We start from the raw sequence: 26,029 nt of genomic DNA, 5'->3' as shown, positions 1-26,029 counted from the left end.
CGTTTGAGGAATTAGAGGTGCTGACGTGCTTTCTTCAGGATGGCATTAGAATGTTGGGTCCAGGAAAGATCCTGCAAGATAGTGACTTCCAAGAATTTAAATTTCCTCACCCTCTCCACTTCTGATACCCTCAATGATCTCTGGATTGCACACCTTTGGTTTTCCCTTCCTAAAGTCTATAGGAAGCTCCTTGATTTTGGTGACATTGAGTGAGAGATTGTTAGTACACCATTTAGCCAAGTTTTCAATCTCCCTCCTGTCTGCTGGCTCTGCCCCTTTTCTTTCAGCCCACTTCTGCATTATCATCAGCGAATTTGTAAATGGTGCCGTGTAGTACTGAGCCATGCAGTCATAGGTGTAAAGTACGCAGTTGTGTGGTGCTCCATTGCTGATGGAGATTGTAGGGGAAATGTTCTTGCCAATCCACACTGATTAGTGGTGGGCAAATCCAACCTAGTTCCACAGTGGAGCACTGAGGATTAGATCTTGAAGTTTGCTGATCAGTTTTGAGGGATTGATGTTTTTGATTACCAAACTGTTGTCAATTAAAAGCATCTTGATATGTGTATCTTTGCTGTACAAGTGTTCCAGGATTTTTTTTGTACAGCCAGTGGGATGCCTTTGTCATAGATGTATTTGATGAATAGCATGCTCTCAATATTTATTCATGGATATATGTTCCCTTTATTTTAGGATCAAATCTACTGGGATGACTGGACACAGTTGAGCATCTTCAGAGCCTACAAGCATGATGGCTCAGGCATGGAAACCCTGGTTACAGGTTTGACTGGAGTAATGGATATGAAAGTGTTCTATAAGGGCAAGACCAAAGGTAATGCCTTTCAATAAGTTTCTGGATGTAGTCTTTTCACTCTGTTCATATAATCAGAATTCTCTGCCTGTTTGTTTGCCTGCAAAATATGTTCAATGCCAAATTATCTTTTATCTCAGTGGTTTTGAAACTGCCCCTCTAAACTCACATTCCACTTGAAGCAATCCCTATGCCATAAGTGCTCTGTGAATATTAAGGGATTGCTTAAGGTGATATGTGAGTGGGAAGGAAATATCTGAAAGCATGTTTTCATAACTCCAAATGACAATTTTTCTCAAGCAAAATATTTCAGTAACAATTGAGTCAAGAGCAGTGGTTCTCAGACCACCTTAAGCAATCCCTTACTAATCACAGAATATTTATGGCATAGGGCTTACTTAAGGCAGAATGTGAGTTTAGGGGGCCAGTTTCAAAAAAGCATCAAAAAAGATGTAGATGAGATGTTGAGGTAAATTGTAGCAGAGAGAGTAAATTATTATTGGACCATCTAGTTTTGTCAAGCAAGGTTAGATTTGTGAGGCTGAGGAAAATCATTGGTGGGGGGATTAGGAGATATCCAAGTTCCTGATCCCAGCTAATTGGGGATGGGGATTAATTTAAAAATTTTAAATTCAGCATACAACATGGTAACAAGCTCTTTTGTCTCAGGAGCCTGTGCTGCACAATTGCCCAATGACACCTGATTGACCTACACCCCTGGTATATTTTTGAATAGTGGGAAGAATCCAGAGCCCCTGGGACAGACAGTATGGGATTCGAACCCGAGTCCCAATTTCTGGCACTGTAAAGGCGTTGTGCTAACTGCTACGCCAATCGTGTCACCCTAAGGGTGAGGAACTTTTTAACAAAAAAAAAGGAATCTCCAAGCATGCAGATTACTCTGCTTCTTTGTTAGCAGAATTAGTTGCAGGACACAACAATTTTCACCAGAGTTGTTGAAGGAACTCAGCATGCATGAGCTAAAATGGTCATTCAGTTTTTTGTTTTGAAACATTTGACCGACCATGAATGCCGTCTAACCTGCTGAGTTCCTCCAGCAATACTTTATTTGCTCAAGATTCCAGCATCTGCAGATTTAATGTTCCTGTTCTTCATGACACTTTTCAAGCAGTTCAAAACAGCTGTAATAGCATCGACTCAATCCATGACAAGGAATTTATCAAGCATTTAATAATTAGTCACTAGTACTTGCATAGTGACTTGTATGTAAGAAAATAATGGTCTCAAGATACACATTATAAAAATAATGAGAGGTAGTGATAGAGGAGGTAGTCTTTTTCTCGCCAAGATGAAATTGTCAAATACTAGATTTTATGGTGAGAGGGGAATGTTTTAAAGAAATTTACAAGCACTTTTTTTTTAACACCATATGTATCTGGAATGTGCTGCCAGGGGAAGCGGTCGAAGCAGTCGCGGCAACAATGTTTAACGGACATTTAGACAGGCAGGGAATGGAGGGATATAGAACATGTGCAGGCGGATAGGATAAGTTGAAATTGGCATCATGGTAGACACCGACATCGTGGGCTGAAGGGTCTTGTTCCTGCACTGTACTTTTCCATGTTAAGGTACTGCGCAGAAGCATTATCAGGAAAAAAATTAGAACCAAGCCAAAGAAGAAGAAAAGTCACTGAAAGTTTGACCAGAAAGGATGACTGTTTGACAGAAGTTGAGGAAAGAAATGTCAGTGTTTGGATGTTATGACACCTTGGTTATGAGATGAATAACCACAAAAGAGTCCACTGAAGATTGTCACACTCTCCTTCATAAAAGGGTGAATGTATACATTTATATTTAATGTTCTAATTTCTGGAGGTGTTGAAATTCTAGCTAATGACCACCACGAATTAGAGAAAATTCAATTTTTATCACTTTTACACCTAATGGTCATGAGTAACTCGTAAAGTAATTTGTATTACAATGCTACAACATTGGAATTGGAGACCACATTGAAATAGGAAAGACAAATGTGTGCACATCGTTCACAGCTGAAAAGCAAAATCATTCTGTGATGTCTAGATTTACACCCTCAAATTGTTTTATTATCATTTTTCCTGACATTTCTAATTCATTTTAAAGGCAGCAATTCGTGTGTACACAAGACCTGCAGTTTACTTTGTCTTCCTAAACCTAATGGAAAAAAATGTGCCTGTCCCGATGGAGTGAAGAGCTTGGTTTTGCCATCTGGGGATGTTGGTTGTGAATGCCCACATGGCTATTTTCTCAAGAATACTACCTGTGTGCGACAAGGTGAGTGCCTTTACCTGTAGCCAGCAATCACATGGGAGGATGTTTTTTAAAAAAAAAAAACCCCAATGGATATAGGTACAAGCGTGAAGGAAGTGTTTTAAAGGGACCTGAGGGATACATTTATCGCACAAAGATTAGGAGGTGGTAGAGGCAGAAACATGCACCACATTTTAGAGATTTCCTGTCACTCTGCTCTGTAAATGTGCTCTTGTTCTATTTTATACAGCTGTATGAATGTTAGAGTTAACCCCCCCTGGTAAACTGCTTGTAGGTTCCCTTCTGATTGTGCCAGGTATAATGTGACAAATAAACTTATCCTATTTGCTGTTTTCCCTTAATGCCCTCTTAATTTCTTTTCTCCTGTATCCGCTATAAAGTGACTTGCTCCTTACTTATTTCCTATACCTGTCACACACTTCCCTTTTTATCCCTGATCAAACTTTAATATCCTTCATTATTAAAGTTGCCTTTTCCTCACTCTTGTGCGGTACTGACTTGGAACTCTTACTACCTTGTTTCCAGCTGCCCTCTGCTTTCCTGCTGTTGTTTGCCCACTCCCATGAGGAATAATCTGATTTTTTTTTTTCCCATGACTATTTTGAAGTTATACATTTAAGAATGACTGTTTTCAGAATTCACTGCCTCAAACCTCTTTGTCTCAGTAATCATCCATATGTTCATCAAATTCTGGCCACCACTTCATCCTCGATTTTAATTTGGCTCTCCAAAAGCTGTGCCTTCAGTGCCGTTTCCTCAAGCTGTGCTCAGATCCCAATCTTTTTGCCTCTTTTATTTTTAACCTTTTAAGATGTTCCTTGAAACTTTTTTTTTAACCAAGTTTCCACTGATTTTCCCCAATACTGTCTGATTTTCTCATTGCTGTGCATGATTAATCCTCCAGAATGATTTTGTTTGTTAATGGCTCTATATGAATGGATGGTAGAGGCCATGCTTGTAATGGACTTCTTTTATCACATTATATGCAAGGGTGTTCAAGTCCAAGTATTTATTTGTCAATACCTTCTGAAATTAGAGCCTATTTGAAATGACCTTCCACCATCCATCCCCTCCCCCACGACATTTCAACTTGGCTTTGATTCAAAGACGCTTTTAGGTTCATTTTTATTGCATCATAGAACATAATTGCTTGCCGAACCAGTACGGATGCTCCAATGGGAAGTGTATCAGCAGCATTTGGAAGTGTGATAATGATGATGACTGTGGCGACTACAGTGATGAAAAGAATTGCCGTAAGTACTATATATAGGGACTGCTCCCTCTGTGGCTCTTTCCTCCACTCATCCTTTCCCACCCCGGCACCTTGCCCTATGGCATAAGAAGAGCCACACTTGCACCCACACCTCCTCGCTCACCACCATTCAGGGCCTCAAACAGTCCCTTCAAGTGAAGCAACACTCCCCTTGTTCATACCGTCGGAGTATGGCCTTCTCTCCATCAGAGAGACTGGGCGCAGACTGGGAGACCGCTTCGCTGAGCACCTTTGCTCCTTCTGCATCAGTGTCCGGAATCTCCCAGTGGCCAACCATTTCAAATCTGCGTCCCATTCATGTGAATGTCCATGGCGTCATGTACTATCCCACCAAGACCACCCATAAATTGGAAGAACAACACTTGATTTTTCGTTTTGGCACTCTCCAAATAGATGGCATTAACATTGACCTCTGATTTCTGCTAATGTATTCTCCATTCTCCCTCTCCCCTTCTCTTCTTTCCCTTAACTCTCCACCCCATTCCCTCTCAATTACAGAGCCATCCCTCCTCCCTCCATTAACTGCCTTTGGGATTGTGTCCCTTCCCCCCCCCCCACCATTTTATTCGGGCGCCTGCCAACATATTTCCATACATTGATGAAGGGCTCAAGCCTGAAATGTTTGTTCTGTATCTTTGTCTTTGCTGAGTTTCTCCAGCATTGTTTTTACTTTTATCTGAATTTGTTACCTGATATATTTAATGTAATTTTCTCCCACATAATGCTACCTAACAAATTGTTCCCACAGCTCAATTGAGACATTGGGTTGCAGCATAATCTCTCGCCTATTTATTGTTAACCCTTTTCATCTAATATTTTTACGATACTGGTGTTGCTTGTGAAAGATGTTACCTTGTTTATTTACTGTTTTATAATTCTGTGCATTTTGCCCTCCTGTTGGTGGAAGACTCCAAATTTTTAGTCTTGTGATGTGCAATGCATGGGTTAGTAAACATGAGGACCTTTTATCTATTTCACAGCCACTGGTGTTTGTGACCCCAATTCTCAGTTTAAGTGTCGATCTTCAGGGATGTGCATTCCAGCAGCGTATATGTGTGATCAGGAAGATGACTGTGGGGACAATAGTGATGAGGAGAAATGCAGTAAGTTATCCCAAACCTTGATCCACACTTTCTGAATAATGCTTGTCAGTGATTCTGCCAAATCAGAAATGGTTGAAAATTCCATGGAGGGGGAAAGTTGAAATTGCCTAGAAAGTCTTTTAAAAATCTTAACTAACAAGCTTGCAAACCTTGCAATTGTTCTTTTTTAAATTGAAATTAGTAAAGTAAAAATCCTTTCATCAGATCTAACCTAATACAGACTTATGAGCATGAAAGCAGGGAATTCTTGCTTCATTGTGGCCCATGAGGAGGCCTGTGTTGGACCACAGACCTCAATTGTGGCTGAACAGTTGCCATCGGCTTATGATTGTTTCTGTGGGCACCTGTGTTGAAATACCAATCCCAAACTTGCTGGTTTTTGTATGGGGAAATCTTGGTATTTCCTTGCAATATGTGCCCATTGTTTCACATTTTGTTGGACATTCCTTGTTTTTTTAAAACCTGTCTCCAGCAGAGGGCATGCAGCAACTTCTATCTGATTAATTGCATCAACTGAAATTGTTTCCTGCATGGCCTATTAGGGTACTTTTCTGTGATTCCAGATCTTCCATACGTTTGTGGTGAGTTTGGTCAAGTTTTATGGAGGGATTTTGGCATGAGTCCAGTTGACTGGGCCATCTTTTGTATTTCAACTCAGTATATCATTAAATCAAAATTGTATCCTCTCCAATGTAATTTAATCTGTTTTAAAGAAGAAAAGAAATTTGAATTCAAACAGTTGGAGGTTAATTATTACCCCTTTTTCTACTGGCATCCCAGTTAATTGACCGTGTAGTGTCTCGGGATAGGAAGTCATTTGTGCTGTTTCCACTGGGCCACCTTAAACCAGGTCACTGACTGCTTTTCCACTGAACACAATTCATCCCTGGGGATCAGAGAGTCTACCTTTGAATGGAATGGATGGAAGTTGTCCTTTTTCCACTGGCTCAATCAGCATGCCGGCGTCAGCTGATGCCAGGGATGTGAGTAGGGGTAGAGGCCATTAACTCCCAGCGAGATTTGCATCAATTGTTGTTGGCGTGCTGATTGTTTTCCTTTTCCACTGGGCCCTTAGCCAGTTAATTCCCCATTAATTCCTGGGACAAGGTACCAGTGGAAAAGGGGCTTTGATCCTTCCCCAGGTATGATAGTTAATGTATCAACTTTCATGAAGATTTTTGTTGAGAAATTTCCTAACCTAGTTCTTGATCATTAGTAACAATTTTTTTTTTGCATATTAACTTTGTGAGAAACAGTTGATTCTTGGTAACAAAAGGAGGCCCTTTGGTATTTGGTCTTCATGTCAAAATGAGAAATGTCAAAATAGGTTCTGAATTGTAATATGTTCTATTGCAAAAATATTCTTTTACATTTATTTATTGGATTCAACCTCCAAGTGGCGATCTGTAAACTGCAAGAATTTCCTTTTTATGTTTAAGGCATCTAATCTCTGGTGCAGCAATGTTGTCCCTTACCTTTTCATTACCCACAATCAGCTTCTTGGCTTAAATTAGTATGTAGCTAAAGAATTACAAAAGTTTACATTGCTGCTCTTCTATTCAGATTGTTAAATGATTTTAAAATGTCAAATTATAACATGACCCAGATATGTTGAATGAATCTGTGTATATAATTGATTTTTTTTTTCTCCTTAAAACCCCTACAGTATTGAACAGTTGTAAGAATGATGAGTTCACTTGTAATAATGGCTTGTGTATTCGCATTTCTTGGAAATGTGATGGGGACAATGACTGCCGAGATTGGTCAGATGAAGTGAACTGCACAAGTAAGTATCTACATATTTATTGTTGTGAACTTGCTTGTATTTAATTTTTTTAAAATGATGCAGCACATTGCAGTCATTGATACCCGTCCCACCCAATTACATCCAATTAACTTATCAATACTGTATACTTGGATGGTGGAAGGAAACTGGGAAAAACCCATGTAGGTCACAGAATTGTTAAAAATCCAACATTAAATAACTTTTTTTGACTGTAAAAAGTATGTAAAAATTTATAAGAAATGCTATTAAAATTATTGACACTTAAAATGAGGAAAACGAGAACACAGAGTGAAAAAAATGACTCAGAGACAACAAGCAAGCTTGGAAGAGGTGAGGCCTACCTTTGAATCAGAGCCTGGGGACTCGATTTTGGCCTTGGTGCATCCCCAGCGACAGCATCTGCATAGAGTACAGTTGACTCTGGCCCTGGAGCACTGGGCAAGATGGCACCGGAACCCGAAGATGTCCTCTTCCCTACCAGGAGGATCAAACGTGCATGCGCGGGACTCTGCACATGCACGCTACACAGTGTATTCCACCCCTCCGGGGGGTGGAGGGGAGGGCTGACCTCTCTGGATCCAGCAACCCTGGATCGTCAAGAGAGGGTCCCAGAACTCAGGGGCAGATGGAGTTGTCATCTCGATCTACAGAGGAGGAAGAAGGAGACATCACTGGAGGATTTGAAGAGGAAGCTATCTCTTTACCTACTGAAGAAGAGGAAGATACAGTAATGTATCAAGGTGGGCCTACTTCTAAGCAGTCAGGAGGATCTTTAAACAGATTGAGGCTACGTCTAAACAAATGACCCAAAGCTTTTTATCAATGAAACATCAATTTATTAGTGTAAAAGAAGAAATTTCAACTATGAAAACTGAGGTGGCAAAATCTGCAAGAGTGGTGGATAAAGTAAAGAAGATTGAAGAAGGACTTTATGATTGTCATGACAAAGTTGAACAATGTAAAGAAAAAATGAATATGATGGAGGATTCTTTTACTGGTTGGGAAATTCAAAGAAATGAGTTATTAAAGAAAATTGACATTTTGGAGAACCAGAGCCGTAGAAATAATGTTAAAATTGTTGGACTCCCAGATTTTGAAGATTTGGACCCAGTACAGTTTTTTCAGAAATGGATTCCTGATGTTTTGAGAAAGGAATATTTTCCGAATGGACTGGAATTAGATAGAGCTCATCGAACACTTAGTAAAAAAACCTCTTCCTGGCCAACTTAACGCTCTATTTTAATTAGATGTGTGCATTATCAAGATAAAGAAACAATTCTGTGTTTAGCAGTTCAGAATGCGAGAAAACATCAGGGTCCTTTGGTGTTTAAGAATAGTAGAGTTTTTTTTTTGCAGTCAAGTCATTATCAAATGCTGGAAAGAGCTTAATCTGGCTAAAGCAGTTTTGTGGAAGAAGAGTTTGCCTTCAGATATCCAGCAGTGTTAAAAGTTTTCTATGGAGAGTATCAAACCCAATTTTTTTTAGTGATGAAGCTGAAGATCTGGTATTTGCTAATTCTTTGCCAGATAATAAACAGCAAAGAAGTCAACAAGGTTTTTCTTAGCATTCGCAACCAGTTCAAGAAGGGAAGAAGAATGGAGTGCAAAAAGTGGAACAGTGTAAATCAGCTGAAATTGATATTGATGATTATCAAGTTCACAGAGATTTGGAAGAAACTTATCATACTTGAATTGTTTTATTTACTGTATTTTAATAGTGTTCTGTTTGGGAAGGGTGGTATTCTCCTTCCAAAGTCATTAGTCACTTAGTGGCTTAGGTCACTTCCCGTGGAGTAGAGGGAGGTAATACTGTGGTAGAGTATTTTTTTGTGTATGGGGGGGGGGGGGAATAGAGTTATTTTTTCCTTTTGGGTTTTTTTCTTTTTGCTTTATTAAGGAGATGAACATTGTATTTCGTTAACAGTGGATTGGGACTTCACTACACGGGGTAAAGAGGTTTTAAGATTTAAATAAATAAGCTGTCTAATTTAATATTTGCAACATTTAATGTTAATGGGCTCAATAACCCAATTAAAAGGAAGCAAGTATTGACTTATATTAAAAAATTTGAAGTAGATATTGCTTATTTACAAGAAACTCATTTAACTGAAAAGGAACATCATAAATTGAAAAGAGATTGGGTTGGTCAAGTTGTTGCTTTGTCTTTTAATTCTAAAGCAAGAGGAGTTGCTATTTTGATAAATAAGAATTTGTCATTTTAATTGGAATCTGTATTAAAATTTAGTTGGGATCTTGGACTCTTATGAATATTTATTCACTGATGTGGATGATGAAAAATGTATACAAGATTCTTAATTTGTCACAAGCATATGATAAAGTTATGATTGGTGGTGATTTTAATTGTTGTTTGGATCCATTGTTAAATAAATTTCCGAAAACAGAAACTAGAACTAAAATGGCAAAAAAAGTATTAACCTTAATGAAAGAAATTAATTTGGTTGATTATATGGAGAAAACTAAATCCTGAAGAGAAAGATTTTTCTTTTCATTCATTTCAATATGATTCTTATTCTAGAATAGACTTATTTTTTTATTACACAATTACAAGGTCAGGTAGTAACAGCTGAGTATAAAACTAGACTTATCAGATCATTCTCTTTTATTAATAACATATATAGGATCAGAAAAAGTGGATATTACATATCAATTGAAATTTAATTTATCATTAAAAATGTTGAGTTTTGTAATTTTGAGGGATCAAATACAGCAATTTATGAAATAAATGTAAATTCTGTTAATAACAAGTTTATAATATGGGATACTGTTACAAGATCAAACCAGCAACCACAAAGAAGGCATATCACACAGGGGTAAAGATGAACAATTACATTATTAACAAAAATTCACCTTCAAACTTTAATTCAAAATCCCCCCCTTTAATTACAATGCCCACTGGTTACTATGCAAATTTCTATAGTGGTGTAAAACTAATAAATTCCCCAGCCTAAATATAACATATGCAATTAAAGTCTAAGTTATATTTCCAACCAGCCCACAGAAAAACTTAGACACAAAACACACAAGACTCACAAAACTTTGATCTCAACCGAAGCAAAGATCATAAACAAAATTCAGTTTGTTTGGTAAACTGAAGCCATAAGATCTTAGAGAGAGAGAGTGAGAGAGCACAACATTCGAAGTTGTCTTCTTGAGTTGCTTGCAGAGAGAGAAACAATGGCTCGGTCCGGATCCTTCTGGCTGCCTTCGGAATGTTCATCCCTTTTTGAAATCCCAACATTCTAAACTGTCTCCCAGACAATGACTCATGTTTTGGGCCTTCTTCCACTCCACAGCACCCCCAGTGGTGGTTTGTCGTCCAAGTCCAGAAATTTTTAGATCATTTTCTGCACATGCTCAGTCCATCTCCCACTCTCTCAGCAGTCCACTTTCACCTTGGCTCTCTAAGGCTATAACTTTTCAACACAAAACCACACATAGGTCAATACACAACACAGAACTCTGTTTCAATACTTTGAAAGCATATTTAAGAGGACAAATTATTAGTTATACTTCTAAAATTAAGAAACAACATTTAGCTAGAGTAAATAAATTAGAAAGGGAAATAAGAATCTTTAGAGAAAGATTACAATGGAATTCAACAGAGGTTAAAAACATATAATTGGTTAATAAGAAATTACAGTATTATTCATTACAGACTTATAAATTTGAAAAATTACTACAAAGAACTAAACAGAAATATTATGAGTTAGGGGAAAGGGCTCATAAAGTTTTAGCTCGGCAATTGAAATCAGAACAAGTATAAAAGAACGATTCAGATATTACATATAAACCTCAAGAGATAAATAATGTACTGAAGGAATTATATTAAAAAATTGTATACTTCTGAGGCTGTTGAAGATGAAGTTAGGATAAATAATTTTTTGTCTGATCTTCAATTTCCTTCATCAACTAATAAGGAAATTAAGGAATTGGAGACCCCTTTTACTCAAAAGGAGATTATACAAGCACTTAAATTAATGCCTAATGAGTAATCTCCAGGTGAAGATGGGTTTACAGCTGAGTTTTCTAAGAAATTTCTATGTTTATTGATACCTTTATTGATTGAGGTTCTTAAACAAGTTATGGAAATTCATTCTTTACTTGATTCTTTTTCTCAAGCTATTATTAGTTATTGTTAAGAAAGATAGAGACCTTTTGAAAGCATGCTGTTATAGACCTATATCTTTGTTAAATGTTGATTATAAAATTGTAACGAAGGTTCTAGCCAATAGATTATTTGATTTATATACATCAGGCTGGATTTATTAAAGACCATTATTCTGCTGATAATATTACAAAGTTAATTAGTTTGATAAATATTTTGCAGGAGATATCTAATTTAACAATGGTTTTATCATTAGATGCTGAAAAAGCATTTGATAGAATGGAATGGGGATTTTTATTTAAAGTATTGGAAAAATTTAAATTTGGACCAGTATTTATTAGTTGGATTAAAGCAATATATAAAAAAAAAAGCCTATGGCTAGAGTAGTGATATCAAATGGGCAGATATCATTGCCGTTTATATTGGGGAGGTCTACTTGACATTGTTGCCCTTTGTCACTGGCATTGATTATTGAACCTCTGGCACCTCTGGTTAATAAGACAAGATAGTAACATTAAAGATATTAAAATGAAATCTGATGAGTTTAAAATTAATTTATTTGTGGATGATGTTTTGATTTATTTAATGAAACCAAAAGAATCTTTGAGATTTTTTAATGACAAATTTTGAACAATATGGAGTAATAATTGGTTATAAAATTAATTGGGGAAAAAGTGAAGTTATGCCATTAATTTAAGATGATTATATCCCTTGTAAGAATATTGTTACAATTAAATGGTCAGATCAAATTAAATATTTAGGTATTAAAATTGATAAAGATTTTAATCGTTTATATGAATTAAATTATTTACTTTTATTTTATAAAATTAAGAATGATTTAAATCAACGGAAAGATTTACCAATAACATTAATAGGTAAAGTTAATTGTATTAAAATTAATATTTTTCCTAGATTACAATATATTTTTCAATCTATTTATTGTAAAGTTCAACAATTTTTTTTTAAGGCTTTGAATTCTATAGTTAGGAAGTTTTTATGTAAAAATAAAATGCCAAGAGTATCTTTACAAAAATTACTGTGGAAGTATGATTTAGGAGGTTTACAACTTCTGAATTTTCAAAATTATTATAAGGTGGCACAATTAAAATTTATTAATAGAATGTTTGATTTGAAACTCGATTGGTATGGGCAGATATTGAATTAAATCAAATTGAGGGTTCAATTTGTGTATAAATGGAATTTGAAGCTGTTACATAAACATAATTCACCAATTTTGATATACTTAATGGAAATATGGAGTAAGATAAATGAAGAGATAAGTACATGTGGTAAAGTTTCTATGAAGACACCTTTGTATCAGAATAAACTTTTTCCTTTTACGGTTAATGATCAACTTTTGAAAATATGGGATCAAAAAGGAATTAAATTTGTACAGGAATGTTATGAAGCAGGTTATTTTATCACATTTCGAAGAATGAAGAAAAAATGTGAAATACCATTGAATACTCTCTTTTACTATTATCAAGTTAGAGCTTTGTTGATGGATCAATTTGGGAAATACTATGAGGTTGCCCAAACAGACTCATTTTGAAATTTTAATTATGGATGGTAGGAAAAAAAGATTTATATCAGAAACGTATGCATTATTATAGAATAAAATGTTTAAGACAGATTTACAAAAATCTAGGTTAAAATGGGAAAAAGATTTAGGAATAAAAATTACTCAGGAGGATTGGAGAAATTTGTGTAATGATTGTATGACAAAAATTGTGAATGTAAGATATATATTAGTTTATTATAATTTATACACCAATTATATTTGAATCCTGAGAAATTAATGAGATATAATTTACTTTCTATGGATTTATGTTTTAGATGCTAGAAAGAAAAAGGAACGTTTTTACATTGAGCATAGTTTTGTGAAAAGGTGAAAGTTTTTTGGATGTGGTTTAAGGAACTTCTAAAAAATGTTTTTAATGTTAAATTCCCAATGGACCCATCAATATTTTTGTTAAGTAATATTAAAAAAAGATTTGTTTGGAATTGATTAAATACATTTCAAATAGCATTTTTGAGATTAGCATTAGCAGTTGTGAGAAAATATATTGCGATTACTTGGAAAAATGATATAGAGTTGAATTTACTTCGATGGCATAAAGAATTGAAATCTTGTATACTATTGGAAAAAATAACATCATTTACAAGATAATAATTTTTTATTGGGAAGTTTGGAGCCTTTATTTTGGACTACATGGGTTTAAAATTTTGAATACTTCTTCCTTGGTGTGGTGAAATATCTCAGTCCACTATATTTATCTATGTCATTATAGTTTACATCTCCTTTCTTCTTTTCCTTTTCTTTTTAGAAGGGATAGTAGGGGGGAGTTTAGGGGTGGTTTTAGTTAAGGGGTATACAAAGGGGGAGATTTTGAGTAAGGGGGATAGAGGGGTTTTTCTGTTATATGCAATGTAGGCTTATTAATATTTTGTATTGTGTTTATTAACTTTATGTATCATGGTTTTTAAACTTTAAATAAAGTATTTTTTAAAAATGGGAAATGTACAAAATCCTTATGGACTGTATGGATTTGAACCTGGGTCACTGATGCTGTAATGGTGTTGCGCTGACTGCAATACTAACTGTGCAACCCTTTTATTTGTTGTAGATAATTTTAAATTCTTCTCAAGAAGAGTGATTTAATTTGGAAAATGTTTGAATTGAGTCAGCTTAAAAACAAGTCTAATACTTTTTTTGTTTTTCTTTAAAAAAAAGTTTATTTCTAGTTCATAGTTCATGGATTTGGTTTTGTATATTTCACAACAGCTACAGCTTCCAAAATAAAGTAGGAAAACCAAAACTCAGTGAGAGTTAATCTTTTTGTTTGAAAGATAAATGTAATAAAGTTTATGGTTGTTAAATTTGTTAACATTTGATTTTTTTTTGTTTCATTGTTAAAATGACCATACTGTTGTACCTATGGATGGGTTATGAATTGATTGGAGTAGAGTGTATTTTATTTTTAGTTAGATAAGTTTACCCTGTTGTGACAATGAGAACCAGAACTTAGCATGATCACATAATTCAGATTTCAGATTTATTGTCAGAATACACATGACATCACATACAACCCTGAGATTCTTTTTTCCTGCGGGCCAGGCAGAATTACCACTTATTGGTAGTGCAAAAAAAAACTACACAATGTATACATGGAAACAAATAAAGAAATGTAAACAACTGTGCAATACAGAGAGGAAAAAAATAACAAAAAAAGTGCCGAGTAAGAGCCCCTGATCGAGTTTATTGTTGAGGAGTCTGATGGTGGAGGGGTAGCAGCTGTTCCAGAATCTGGTGGCGTGAGCCTTGTAGCACCTATACCTCTTTCTTGATGGTAGCAGTGGGAACAATGTGTGTGCTGGGTAGTGTGGATCCTTGATGATTGCTGCTGCTCTCTGACAGCAGCGTTCCCTGTAGATGTTCGCGATATTGGGGAGGGTTCATATAGTGTTAGAATGTCAAGGGATATTAAAAGTTGGATAAAGAGAAAAAATGGGAGCACATGACAGTTGTGGAAAGTTGATGACTGTGGAGATCCATCAAGAATATTTAAAAAAAGGTGGGGGGGGGGTTGCTTAAAAGGGAAATTAGGAAAGCTAATCACTGGCAGGATTAAGGTAATTCTAAATATGTCTATAGGTATATTTAGGGCAAAAGAATAACTGGGAATAGATAGGGCCCTTTATTCATAATGGGGACAATCAGTGTTTGTGGAGCTTAAGCTCTAGGTAAGGTCCTAATGCCTTCTACTTTTGAAAAATTGTATGTGTCTAGAATGCATTTTTCTTGTAGTATGGTGCAGAGTGAAATGCTTTGTCATCTCTGGAAGTGTTTATAAATGTATTGCTAATTTTATGGAACAATCAATAACACAAACATTTTCTTTAGCAAATAAACACACCTGTGACCCCAGTGACTTTACATGCAAGAATGGTAACTGCATCCAGCACGGTTGGTTATGTGATGGAGATGATGATTGCTTCGATGGCACTGATGAAGAAGTCAATCTCTGTAGTAAGAATCCTATAGATGTATTCATATCTTTTTGTTTCTTGAACGTAGATAAGATAACTAACTAAAAGGCCTTTTATTTGTGTCAAAAACTGAGACCAGGTTTTTTTTTTAAACTGCTGAAGTAAATCAAGCAGTCAAAACCAGATTAAGAGTACCTCTGACAGGAAGGCATTGTACTAATCTCAAACATCTGTGATTTCTGTGCTAATGTATTTGGGTGGAAGAGAAGTGAACAGGAGAAAAAAATTGCAAAAGTTTTAGGCTGACCAAAGCACAAAACATTAACCTGGCCATTATTTGTATTAAAAATATTGCAGACTTGTACAAGAAAGCAAATAATTTAGAATATTACTGACTGCTTGTATTTAGTTTTATTTAGAAAAATAATCTTAATGCCTATATGTCATTGGGTTATATTGGCCTTGCATTTATGGGATGAATTTTAGTCACTGATTGGTATTTGATGACCTTTGAATTGTTTGGAAGGACATTCCAATTATATGTGGTACAACATGGTTGTATGCACTGCAGTTCATTGAGTCAACTGCTTTGTTTTTGGAAAATTAGAAATAAAAGTTGACCGTGCTCTTTTATTTCAAACGTCTCTTGATGCATTGGCTTTTCTTCCCCATTGTATGCTGTCTTCCAGATAAGACTGGTTGTAATGGATTTAGATGCAGCAATGGTACATGTATTGGGATGACTGGACGTTGCAATGGTGTGCCAGACTGTTTGGATGAATCAGATGAGCAAAACTGCAGTGAGTACATCTAAATTTTTCAAGTAAAACACTTTCAGCTATAAGTTTCAACTGTATACCTCCAGCACATTTAAGAAGAGAATGGCATGAGTTACTTAGGCATAGATGGTTCTGGACAGAGTGCTGAACAATGGGATTAATATGGAAGGATGTCCAGTTGTGGGGGATAGATGAGTTAGGAAGACCAGACTGTTCCCATGCTTTACAATTGTATGCATTGGAGATTGGAATTTCAATACCTTGCATAAGGTTGCATTGAAAAGGTCGACATATAATACATACAATTGCGTATTAACATTTTGGCTGTGTTAAAATTAAATTGTCTGAGTAATTAATTGTTGCAGAAGTAGAAACGATTGGGAAAACCTGTTCAAGGTGTTTCTTTCTTTATTATTATTGTTAATATTAAACAGGTAATCTTTCTTCATGGGAATTTCAGTTTTACTCAGATTTGTATGTGGGATTCTATATGATTTTTATATTGCCAAATTCTTGTAGTACTTGCTTCTCTGTATATTGTTACTGTATTCCAAAGATTCAGGTGACTACACTGTGATAGTCTTTCCTCCCTCCTTCCTTCCCTATTATAAATGCCTGATTTAACATTTATAGAATGTCCCAGGCAAATTGCATTTCTCACTTCCCCAGACATGAATTGAAAGATGTTTGATTTATTTTCAAATGACTTGCGGTGACTTTCTGTGCATAAGTTATATAAATTAAAGTTGCTTTTATGTTTAAATATTAAACTTGAATGTTATCACAGTTCTTTCTCTCGTCTTTACCAGATCCGTTGTGCTCTCAGTATTTTGAGTTCGCTTGTAAAAATGGACACCAGTGTTTACAGAAAACTATGATCTGTGATGGAATCCGACAATGTGACGATGGTTCAGATGAAGATCCAAATTATACACATTGTATGTAGTATGTTCTCTTCAATAATACTATATCATATTAAAACTATCTAAGGCAAAATCTGTAGAAGATCACTAGATAATAGAATTTATATACAGTAAAAATCCGTGTATTCTGGAATTCAAGCACCCAGCAGCCTCAAGCAACTAGCAAAAAAAGTCGTAGAAAATAAATGTACAAAAGTTTAAAATTGGTGCCCCTAGTAGTTAGTTCACCAGTCATGCAGCACGCAATCTCAAGCAACCAGAGATTCGCTTAACCAGCATTTACCAATCCCCAGAGGTGTCGGATAATACCATGTGGTCAAATTGGGTCACTTTTTCTGGGAGAAAAGAAGTTGATCTTCCTTGTACCTAGTCCTTGTGACTATTTCATATGTAGGCCTTGTAACCAGATATGAACTGACTTTTTAAAATTTGGATAGCATTATATTCCTGTTCAGTAAGCAACCTGTATTAGAAGAAGCAAGAACTGTAATAAAATGACTGCCTTTTCATTTACTTGATTATTACAAATTGGTGGGCACTTAAGTCAATTATAGAGTCCAGCTTGCTGTCCTAGCTAAGATTAGTGCAATTAACACAACAGGAACCACTTCTAGCATATTTTCATTTCACTGGCTTTACAGCAGTCAATGCATCTGCAGAAAATGTAGAGAAGAGCATAACTGTAGTAAAATTTTGGTTGTGAAATTTTTCCAGCTTTTTTAAATCCTGCATTGAGTTGCAAATAAATGTCTCTCATGGAAAGATGCATCCATACAGACTGTATGCACATGCCATGTCAATTCCAAGGCTATTTTCACAATTGACTGTAATCTACAACTATGCATGTATGTACGGTATAAGAATCATTAAACTCAAACCAAGCATATCCCAGAAAACCAAAGATAATTGGTAAAATACTGACTGGTGTCAGTATTTTGAGTATTTTGAGTTTAAAGAATGCATAGAAAATCTCAGAAATAAATGTGCCTTTGTTCTCCTGTTTGTAATGTTGGTCATGAAAAAAATACTGAATCATGAGTTTTCTCAGCCATGGTTATAACTAGTGGACTACAGTTAATTCCTAACATGAAAACAAAAGATAGGTATTTAAAAATAAATTAAGTGGGGGATTTTGATAGGTTGACAAGTGGAAATCCACAAAAACTTACATTGAGTTTTTTTTAACTTTTAATTTAAAATAAACTTTCAAGTTAAATTTAAAAAAAAAACAGGTTTATTCTTTATTAATTATGATCCATCTTCCTTATGAACTGCTGTGTTTCCAATTCAAATTTTAGGCACAAATAAACAATTCGCAATGGTTAATGATTTATTTTGTGTCAAATTATAGGTGCTTCCTGAGATAAGTGTGCTATTCAGTAATCTGTGGAGAGCTTGGTATTTGTTTAACTAGGACTCCCCTATTTTTTTCCATGTCTATAGAGGTACACAAAGCTCATTGGCTAACAGGCATCCAAGGAGATTTGAGATTTCTGTCCGTTTTCTATGATGAAGCTCTTGCACCAGAATGGAATAATATTTAGGTAGTTAGTTTATCAACAGAAGTGACCTGGAATAGAGTGGACAAGGCAATTCAAAATTATTGAGCTAAGAAAAGTCTACAAACTCTGTGATTGTAGTTTACACAAAATTGCTGGAGAAACTCAGCAGTGTTCTTTATGTAGCAACAGTAAAGATACACAACCAACATTTTGGCCCTGCCCTTCATCAAGTAGACAGGCACGAATAAAGTGATGGGGGAAGGGCAGAGAGGAAGGAGCACAGGCCCACAGTCAAGAGTTCATAGGTGAATATGGATGGGAGGGCACAAGAGAAAAATGTTAAGTGATAGGAGAAGGGGGTGGAGAGTTGAAGGAAAGGAGACAGAAGGATGGGGAAAGAGAGGGAGATGGAGAGTGGCCAAATGGAAACCGGACAAGTCAATGTTAATGTCATCTGGTTGGAGAGTGCCCGGATGGAATATTAGAACATAGAACACTAGAGCACAGTATAGGCCCTGCAGCCCTTGATGTTGTGCCAACTTGTATATTCCTCTCTTTTTCTTTCATCCATGTCCCTGTCTAAGAGTCTCTTAAATGGCCTTCCAGGCTATAGCCTTGTTGCTATACTCCTTCTGGACCACCTGGAGAACGAAGCCTTGTATTGCCAGGTTGCTGTTCATTGACTTCAGCTCAACATTTAAATCAATCATTTCCCAGATGCTGGTGGAGAAGCTGTCAAACACCCCTCCCCTGTAACTGGATCCTGGACTTTCTAACAGGAAGACGACAGTCTGTCCTGGTTTGGTAGCAGAATATTGAGCATCGTCATGCCGATCACTGGCACACCTCAGTGTTTACACTACTGATCCATGACTGGATCGCCAGATCCAGCTCTAACATGGTCAAGTTTGTAGATGACATAACAATAGTCGGCCTCATCAGCAACAACGATGAGTCGAACTACGGAGAAGAGGTGGAAATCTCGTGAAATGGCACGAGAGTAGCAGCCTGAGTGTCAATGTGGACAAGATGAAGGAGATGATCATGGACTTCAAGAGACCAGGAAAGACTACCCTCTACTACACATCAACAACTGTAGTAGAGCACCAACTTTCTTGGAGTTCACTTAACTAGTGACCTGTCGTTGACACTCAACATCTCCGCACATGACAGGAAGGCGCAACGGTGACTGCACTTTCTGAGAAGACTGAATTGGGCAAGGCTACCAGCCACCATTATGTCAATCTTCCATAGGAGCTCTATCGAGAGCATCCTGGCCGGATGCATCACAGTGTGGTACGGTTGCTGCAGAGAAATGGATCAGAGGTCAATCCACAGGACCAAAAGAGTGGCCGAGAGAATCACTGGAGTCTCCTCACCCCCACCATTGACATGATCTACCAGGATCGTTGTCTGAAGAGGGTGCACAAAATCATTGAGGACCCCTTTCACCCTGCGCACAACATCTTTCAGCTGCTCCCGTCGGGGAAGAGTTGCAGGAGTATCAGAGCCAGCACCACAAGGCTGAGGTACAGCTTCATCCAATGGGCAGTGGAATGCTGAACAACCAAAGGAACTGCTTACATTAAACATCAGAGACTCATTTGCACAAAGCAATATTTATTTATTTATTTTTATAGCTATTATTTGTCCATATGTCTGATTGTATGTCTGCATGTTTGACCGGAGAACATTGTTTCATCAGGTTATACTTGTACAATCAGATGATAGTAAACTTGACTTGACTAAGAGTTGCTTAAATGTCCCTAATGTTTCAGCCACCACCACCACCCCTGGCAAAGCAGTCCAGGCACCCACAACTCTCTGTTTAAAAAAAAACTTATCCCTGATGTCTTGCCTAAACTTTCCTCCCTTCACTTTGTACGCATGTTGTCTGATGTTTGTTACTACTGTCCTGGGAAAAAAGGCAGTGGCTGTCTATCTAATCCCTGCCTCTCATAATTTTGTAGATCTCTAAGTCACCTCTCATTCTTCCTTGTTCCATTCCTCCAATTTACAGATGGAAATTTACAGGATTACTGAGCCAGGCATGGAGGTTGTCTTTTGCTGGCTGTAGGTTATTCAGTAAAAAATAAAAATAGATTAATTTTCCAAGAGACATTATGTGGCAAAAATGATCTGCAATGTGGCTCCTGATACTGTGTGTTGTTTTTAAATTGACAGGTTGTCACGAAGTGAGAATATTATCTATTGAAACTTGTATTTATAGGCCAGATAGACGAGTTCAGTCGAACTTGTGATCCCTTAAGTTTCAAATGCTGGAATGGAGTGTGCATTAGTATGGAATGGAAATGCGATGGAGTGGATGACTGTGGAGACTACTCAGATGAAACAAATTGCAGTAAGTTGACATTGTGTGCACTCTGGTGGTTGGTGAGTATATTATGCTCATTATTTTGTTCATCAAAGGTTAATTATTTACTAAGTTTTCCAGCTATAAAATCCATTATTAGCTTTGTTTACAAACTAATTGCCTGATGTTACCAAGTGGGTAAATATATATTGGCCCAGCAGTCAATGGCTTTGAACCATTGATCAAGAAGAGAGAGACTGGATGTCATCATGACATTGGAAAATTTGAATGGAAACAATTAAATAAATAAATAGAAAAATATGTTTTACCATTAAACTGGCAAATTTGCTTTACAACTGACCCAATATCCTTTAAGGGAAAAAAATCTTAAATTTCTCTTGCCAAATTTGTCTACCAATATAGTTAACTAATTGACTCTCAAATCAGACAATAAGGGATAGACAGTAAAAACATTGCTCTGATATCCCCATCACCTGAAATGAATACATTATGCAGTGTAAATCACTTTTATTTCTTCCATTTGTACCATGTTACTGAACTTGTTTTTTTTAGAAAAAACTTAACAGATACAAAGTAAAAATGCAATGCTGGAGAAACTCAGCAGGGCAAACTGTGTTCTTTATAGATCAAAGATAAAGATAGTAACCAATTTTCAGGCTTGAGCCTTTAAAGGTAGGGAAAAATGTGGACAGGCATCAACATTGTCTGCCTGCCCACATATTGTCTATACCTTGATGAAGGACTCAAGGCCGAGATGTTGGTTGTATATCTTTACTCTGTCAGGTACATTGTTTGACCTGTTGTGTTTCTCCAGCATTGTATTTTAACTTCAATCATGGTGTCTGCAAACTTTCATGTCTTTCTTCTTAACCAGTTACAAATATATTTTTGAACCTCTGCAGGATATCCGACTGAAGCACCTTCTTGCATGAAGTATTTTCAGTTCAGTTGCCATAATGGAAAGTGTGTACCAATATGGTGGAAATGTGATGGAGAGAATGACTGTGGAGACTGGTCTGATGAAGATGGATGCCCTGGTATAAACAAAATTAAATCTAAATATAATATTGTGATGTATTTTATGGACAGAATAACCATGACTGATAACAAAATACGTATGTACTGTTTTTATCTCTAAATCCTTAGTATGAGAGTAGTTTATAACATTTAAGTAATATCTAGATGAATAATTAAACCACCCAGGCTTCAAAGGCTATGGTCAATGGATAGAAAGTGGGATTAATACTGATTGATGTCCATTGGTTCATGTAGACATGGTGGGCTGAATTGCCTGTTTCTATGCTATCTGATTCTGGGTGCTGATTTCAGTTGTACATTTACATGTAAGTTTAATAAAATTTGGGGTTGAAATGAAAATGGACATTTTCATGCTCCAATTATATGAAATAGAGAAATAGAAAAGAAAAAAGAAACAAAATTTAAATATAAAAAATTGAGCAATTGTATATCATGGATAAGGAATAAGTTTGGATATCTGCACCACCTTTAAGATCCTTACCAACCCTATTGAAGCCTCATTGGTAGCATGTAAGATTATATCCAGGTAACATTTTAGTTGGAGGTGATTTAATGGTTACTGGAAGTTCTTCTAGTGTCTTTGGGTGTGACTATCTTGTGCAGCTTATTCTAGGTTTACCATTGACAATGCAACACATGGTATATCACTGAAGTGCCTGTTGATTTTTTTTTATATAAATGCACATGCCTGCTTAGAGGATTAGGGATTTACAAAAAGAAAGTGATGGTTTTAGATCTGAAACTACGTAATTGATTGCTAATTGTAACAATGCGCTCATTATTACTATTAACTTAGTCTGACTTTTAAAATGATTTCCTGCTCAAAAGCCAAAAAAGTTACTGTTTATAACTGTTTTAGGTTCGATTCCAGTTCCACACACGACTGAAGTTCCTTTGAGTTGTGGTCCCAACCACTTCAGATGTAATTCCGGGGGATGCATTGTAAACAATTGGGTTTGCGATGATTATGAAGACTGTCAGGATGGTTCTGATGAGGAAGGTTGCCCAACTTTTTCAGGTAAGTACAAATTGTAATGGCTTGTCTGACTAGATTGCTTAAATCATGTCTTTAACAGAGATAACTTGCATGGAAAGTACTGGTGTTCCTTTTGCGTCTCTCGGTGCAAACTCTGATTTGGATGTATCTGTCACCATCAGTAAGTGAGGTACACCATGAATTTCATTACCAAATATCACACTATTAATTTTCATCAGAGAGAGTATAATTTATTTGTTGTATTAACTTTTTGTCTTAGTGCAATCGTAGTTGATTTGTGAAAACTGCTTTTATCTATTGAATAAAGATTATTGGGTTTTGACTAATAGCATTAAAAGCCTTGATCATACAATTGCATTTTATATTGATAGCAAATGGAACAATTGTTTCCACCACTACATCTCGGCCAGCTGGAAGATGCAGCAATGCAGAATTCTCTTGTTCTCTAAGTCATAACTGCATTCCCAATTGGAAACGTTGTGATGGTCACCAAGATTGTCGCGATGGATCAGATGAATTCAAGTGCCGTGAGTACTTCTATTAACATGCAACCAAGCTATTGTTGTTCAACAAAATAAGATAATTCTTAAAATATTTCATACAGAAGCAGTTAGTGGCTTAAATACATTAGTTCAAAGACAAATTTTTGTAACTACCATATATTTTGGCATACAAGTCAAACCCCGCCCCCCCCTTACACTGAATATATTTTTGAGACCTTAAATTCAGCTCAAAATCCAATCTGTGCTGATCTGGCGTATGTCAACCCTTGAAAAACCAAAAACCCCAACTGCAAAAGATTTCCATTGAGATCTTTATTGAAAACAACAACACAATTAGCACTCTTCAAAATCACTATCATTGTCTGAAAACAACAACACATTTAGAACCCTTCAAAATCAATCTCACTATTATCTGAAGCAAAGTTGGTGGCAAGCACATCCATACTCTTACTGATTAAACAATAATCATATGGGTCCCATTCTATATCTGATGAGGCGGTTTCAGCTTCGTTGTTAGTGTCCCACAATAAATCATCTTCCGTGCCATCAATTGCACAAGAGATACTGTTTTGTTTTTTTTTTTTAAAAATTTTATCACAGTCTCTACTTTAACTTTGTCCCATACCACAAAATTGCACAGCACATCAAGTGATACAGCACCCATTGCCCTGCCATTTTCTGCACTCAACATCCATGTATTGCATGGTCTTTGAATGGCTTGTTCAAGCAAACATCGAGAGGTTGCAATATAGATGTCAAAACACTGGGATAACCACTATACAAGTATTATGTAATGCTAATCTACTTTTAGAAGTCTCATTTAAGTGGTTACAAACCATAGACCAGCAAACTCTGTTCTTTGTGTAAACTGCCTGGCCGCCTGTTTCACACATTATCTATCCATAGTTTTACACCATTTTTATTCATCCATCCTTTTTCATGAAAATGTACAAAAATACCTGCATGGAATTTCATTTTCCGTTTAATTTTGCATTTGAAGATTACCATGGGTCTTAACTTTGTCCTGTCATCTGTGCACAATTGCACCACGGTCCTTTCATGGCCTGTACTTCTGGTTTCCACTGTTTCAACTCCTTTCCATTCCACTGTTCTATTGCCTATCATGTCAAAATTTCTGGGGGTTTCGTCCATGTTTCCGAAATTTGCCAATGAAAACTTGTGTTTCTGCCGGTTACATATAATAAACTGGTGAAAAATTACAACTTTATGATCAAGATCTTTTTGTTAGTTTCTGTGCAATTTTTGTTTTTTTTTGGCGTAATTCCAGATTTTTCCTGGTCGTGAAACAATTGTACCAGCCTACCGTAGGCTCTAGATCATCGCTAAGATCTCGGTGTGACTTGGCCCACTGCAGTGCAAATATTCTTTATTTTATTTCGGATGACTATGTAGCAATCTTGCCTCTGTTCACATACCGATTCCACAACGTGATTTTCCAACTCTGGACAATGAGGGATTCCTTTTCTCAAAGAACATTGCCCTTTTTGGTATATTTCTTAAAGTCTCTTCTTTCTTCCTCCAATCTCTTACCAACTTCTCATGCACATCAAATTATCTTTCAACAGAACAGTTGCTGGTTTTCTTTGCCATTTCTGTCACTTTCAACTTAAAACTCACTTCATATTTTCATGTGTTGCATTGTGTTGATGGACCCTCCATGATAGCAGTCACCTCCATCCAACGCCCAGCAGATCAATCAGTGCAATCTTTGGGGGTCGACTTATACACCTGTGAAAGGGACACTTCAGGCAGCCAGAAAATGGGAGTAAACTTATACATTGGATATACCATTAAACCCTAAAAATGAGGCAAAAAAAAGGGGGGGAATTATATGGCGATATACAAGGTAGTTACATTCTCTTCTCAATTACCAATCTTCACCCTCCGTCACAGAGGAAAGGTGTAGTTTGTTGTAAACTCCTTCTAGTGTATTTTCAGGTTCAAGTCTATTTTATCACCTGACTATACATATACATTCTGACAACCGTGTTTCTCCAGACCACAGTGCAAACAATACACGGCACATATTAATCACCTAGACACATAGATAATAATTTTAAAATAAATGCTTAGAAATAATTTGAGATGATTTACTCAAGGATACTGTTAATCAATCTCATATCCTGTCAGATATTTCCCTGCCTGGCAATCTTGATTTTGATACTCTTGCACCTCCTCTTGATGGTAGTGGGTCAAAGATACTTATGTGCTGGATGGGAAGGGTCATCTCTAATTCTTTGAGCTCCATTTAAGCAATGCTCCTGTAAATACCATCATTAGAGGAAAGGAAGACCCCCGTTATCTTCTTGCCTGTTTTAACGATCCTCTGCATTGACTTCTGGTCCAATGCTTTGCAGTTGCTATTACCACCCAATGTAAAAAGATGGGAGCCAGTGGCCTTGCCTCCTCAGCCTCCTTGGGAAATGTAGGTGCAGCTGCATCTTCCTGACTAATGAAGTGGTGTTGTGGTGCCATTAACTTGTCGTATTTAGTGTGAATCAAAGGTAAAAGAGGGTGAAAAGAAAAAAATGATGTGACAATGTTGAAAATTGACTACAATTTTTGACCATCTTG

General features: G+C 36.4%; 1 protein-coding gene across 3 annotated transcripts in view; it reads left to right on the top strand.

Moving 5' to 3' along the window:
* sorl1 (sortilin-related receptor, L(DLR class) A repeats containing) overlaps nucleotides 1–26,029 on the top strand; it is a 168,999-nt gene that overhangs the window by 99,935 nt on the left and 43,035 nt on the right. For all 3 annotated transcript variants that reach the window (XM_069894711.1, XM_069894709.1, XM_069894712.1), the window contains exons 21-32: nucleotides 694–832; nucleotides 2,912–3,082; nucleotides 4,219–4,332; nucleotides 5,333–5,455; nucleotides 7,122–7,241; nucleotides 15,272–15,397; nucleotides 16,047–16,157; nucleotides 16,946–17,074; nucleotides 20,792–20,923; nucleotides 21,799–21,933; nucleotides 22,794–22,952; nucleotides 23,303–23,458. In XM_069894711.1, coding sequence (XP_069750812.1) covers nucleotides 694–832; nucleotides 2,912–3,082; nucleotides 4,219–4,332; nucleotides 5,333–5,455; nucleotides 7,122–7,241; nucleotides 15,272–15,397; nucleotides 16,047–16,157; nucleotides 16,946–17,074; nucleotides 20,792–20,923; nucleotides 21,799–21,933; nucleotides 22,794–22,952; nucleotides 23,303–23,458 — 1,615 coding nt within the window. The remainder of the gene's footprint in view (nucleotides 1–693; nucleotides 833–2,911; nucleotides 3,083–4,218; nucleotides 4,333–5,332; nucleotides 5,456–7,121; nucleotides 7,242–15,271; nucleotides 15,398–16,046; nucleotides 16,158–16,945; nucleotides 17,075–20,791; nucleotides 20,924–21,798; nucleotides 21,934–22,793; nucleotides 22,953–23,302; nucleotides 23,459–26,029) is intronic.

Source organism: Narcine bancroftii, chromosome 8, assembly GCF_036971445.1.
Source record: "Narcine bancroftii isolate sNarBan1 chromosome 8, sNarBan1.hap1, whole genome shotgun sequence".
Taxonomy (NCBI): domain Eukaryota; kingdom Metazoa; phylum Chordata; class Chondrichthyes; order Torpediniformes; family Narcinidae; genus Narcine; species Narcine bancroftii.
This window is presented reverse-complemented; position numbering and strand designations above follow the sequence as displayed.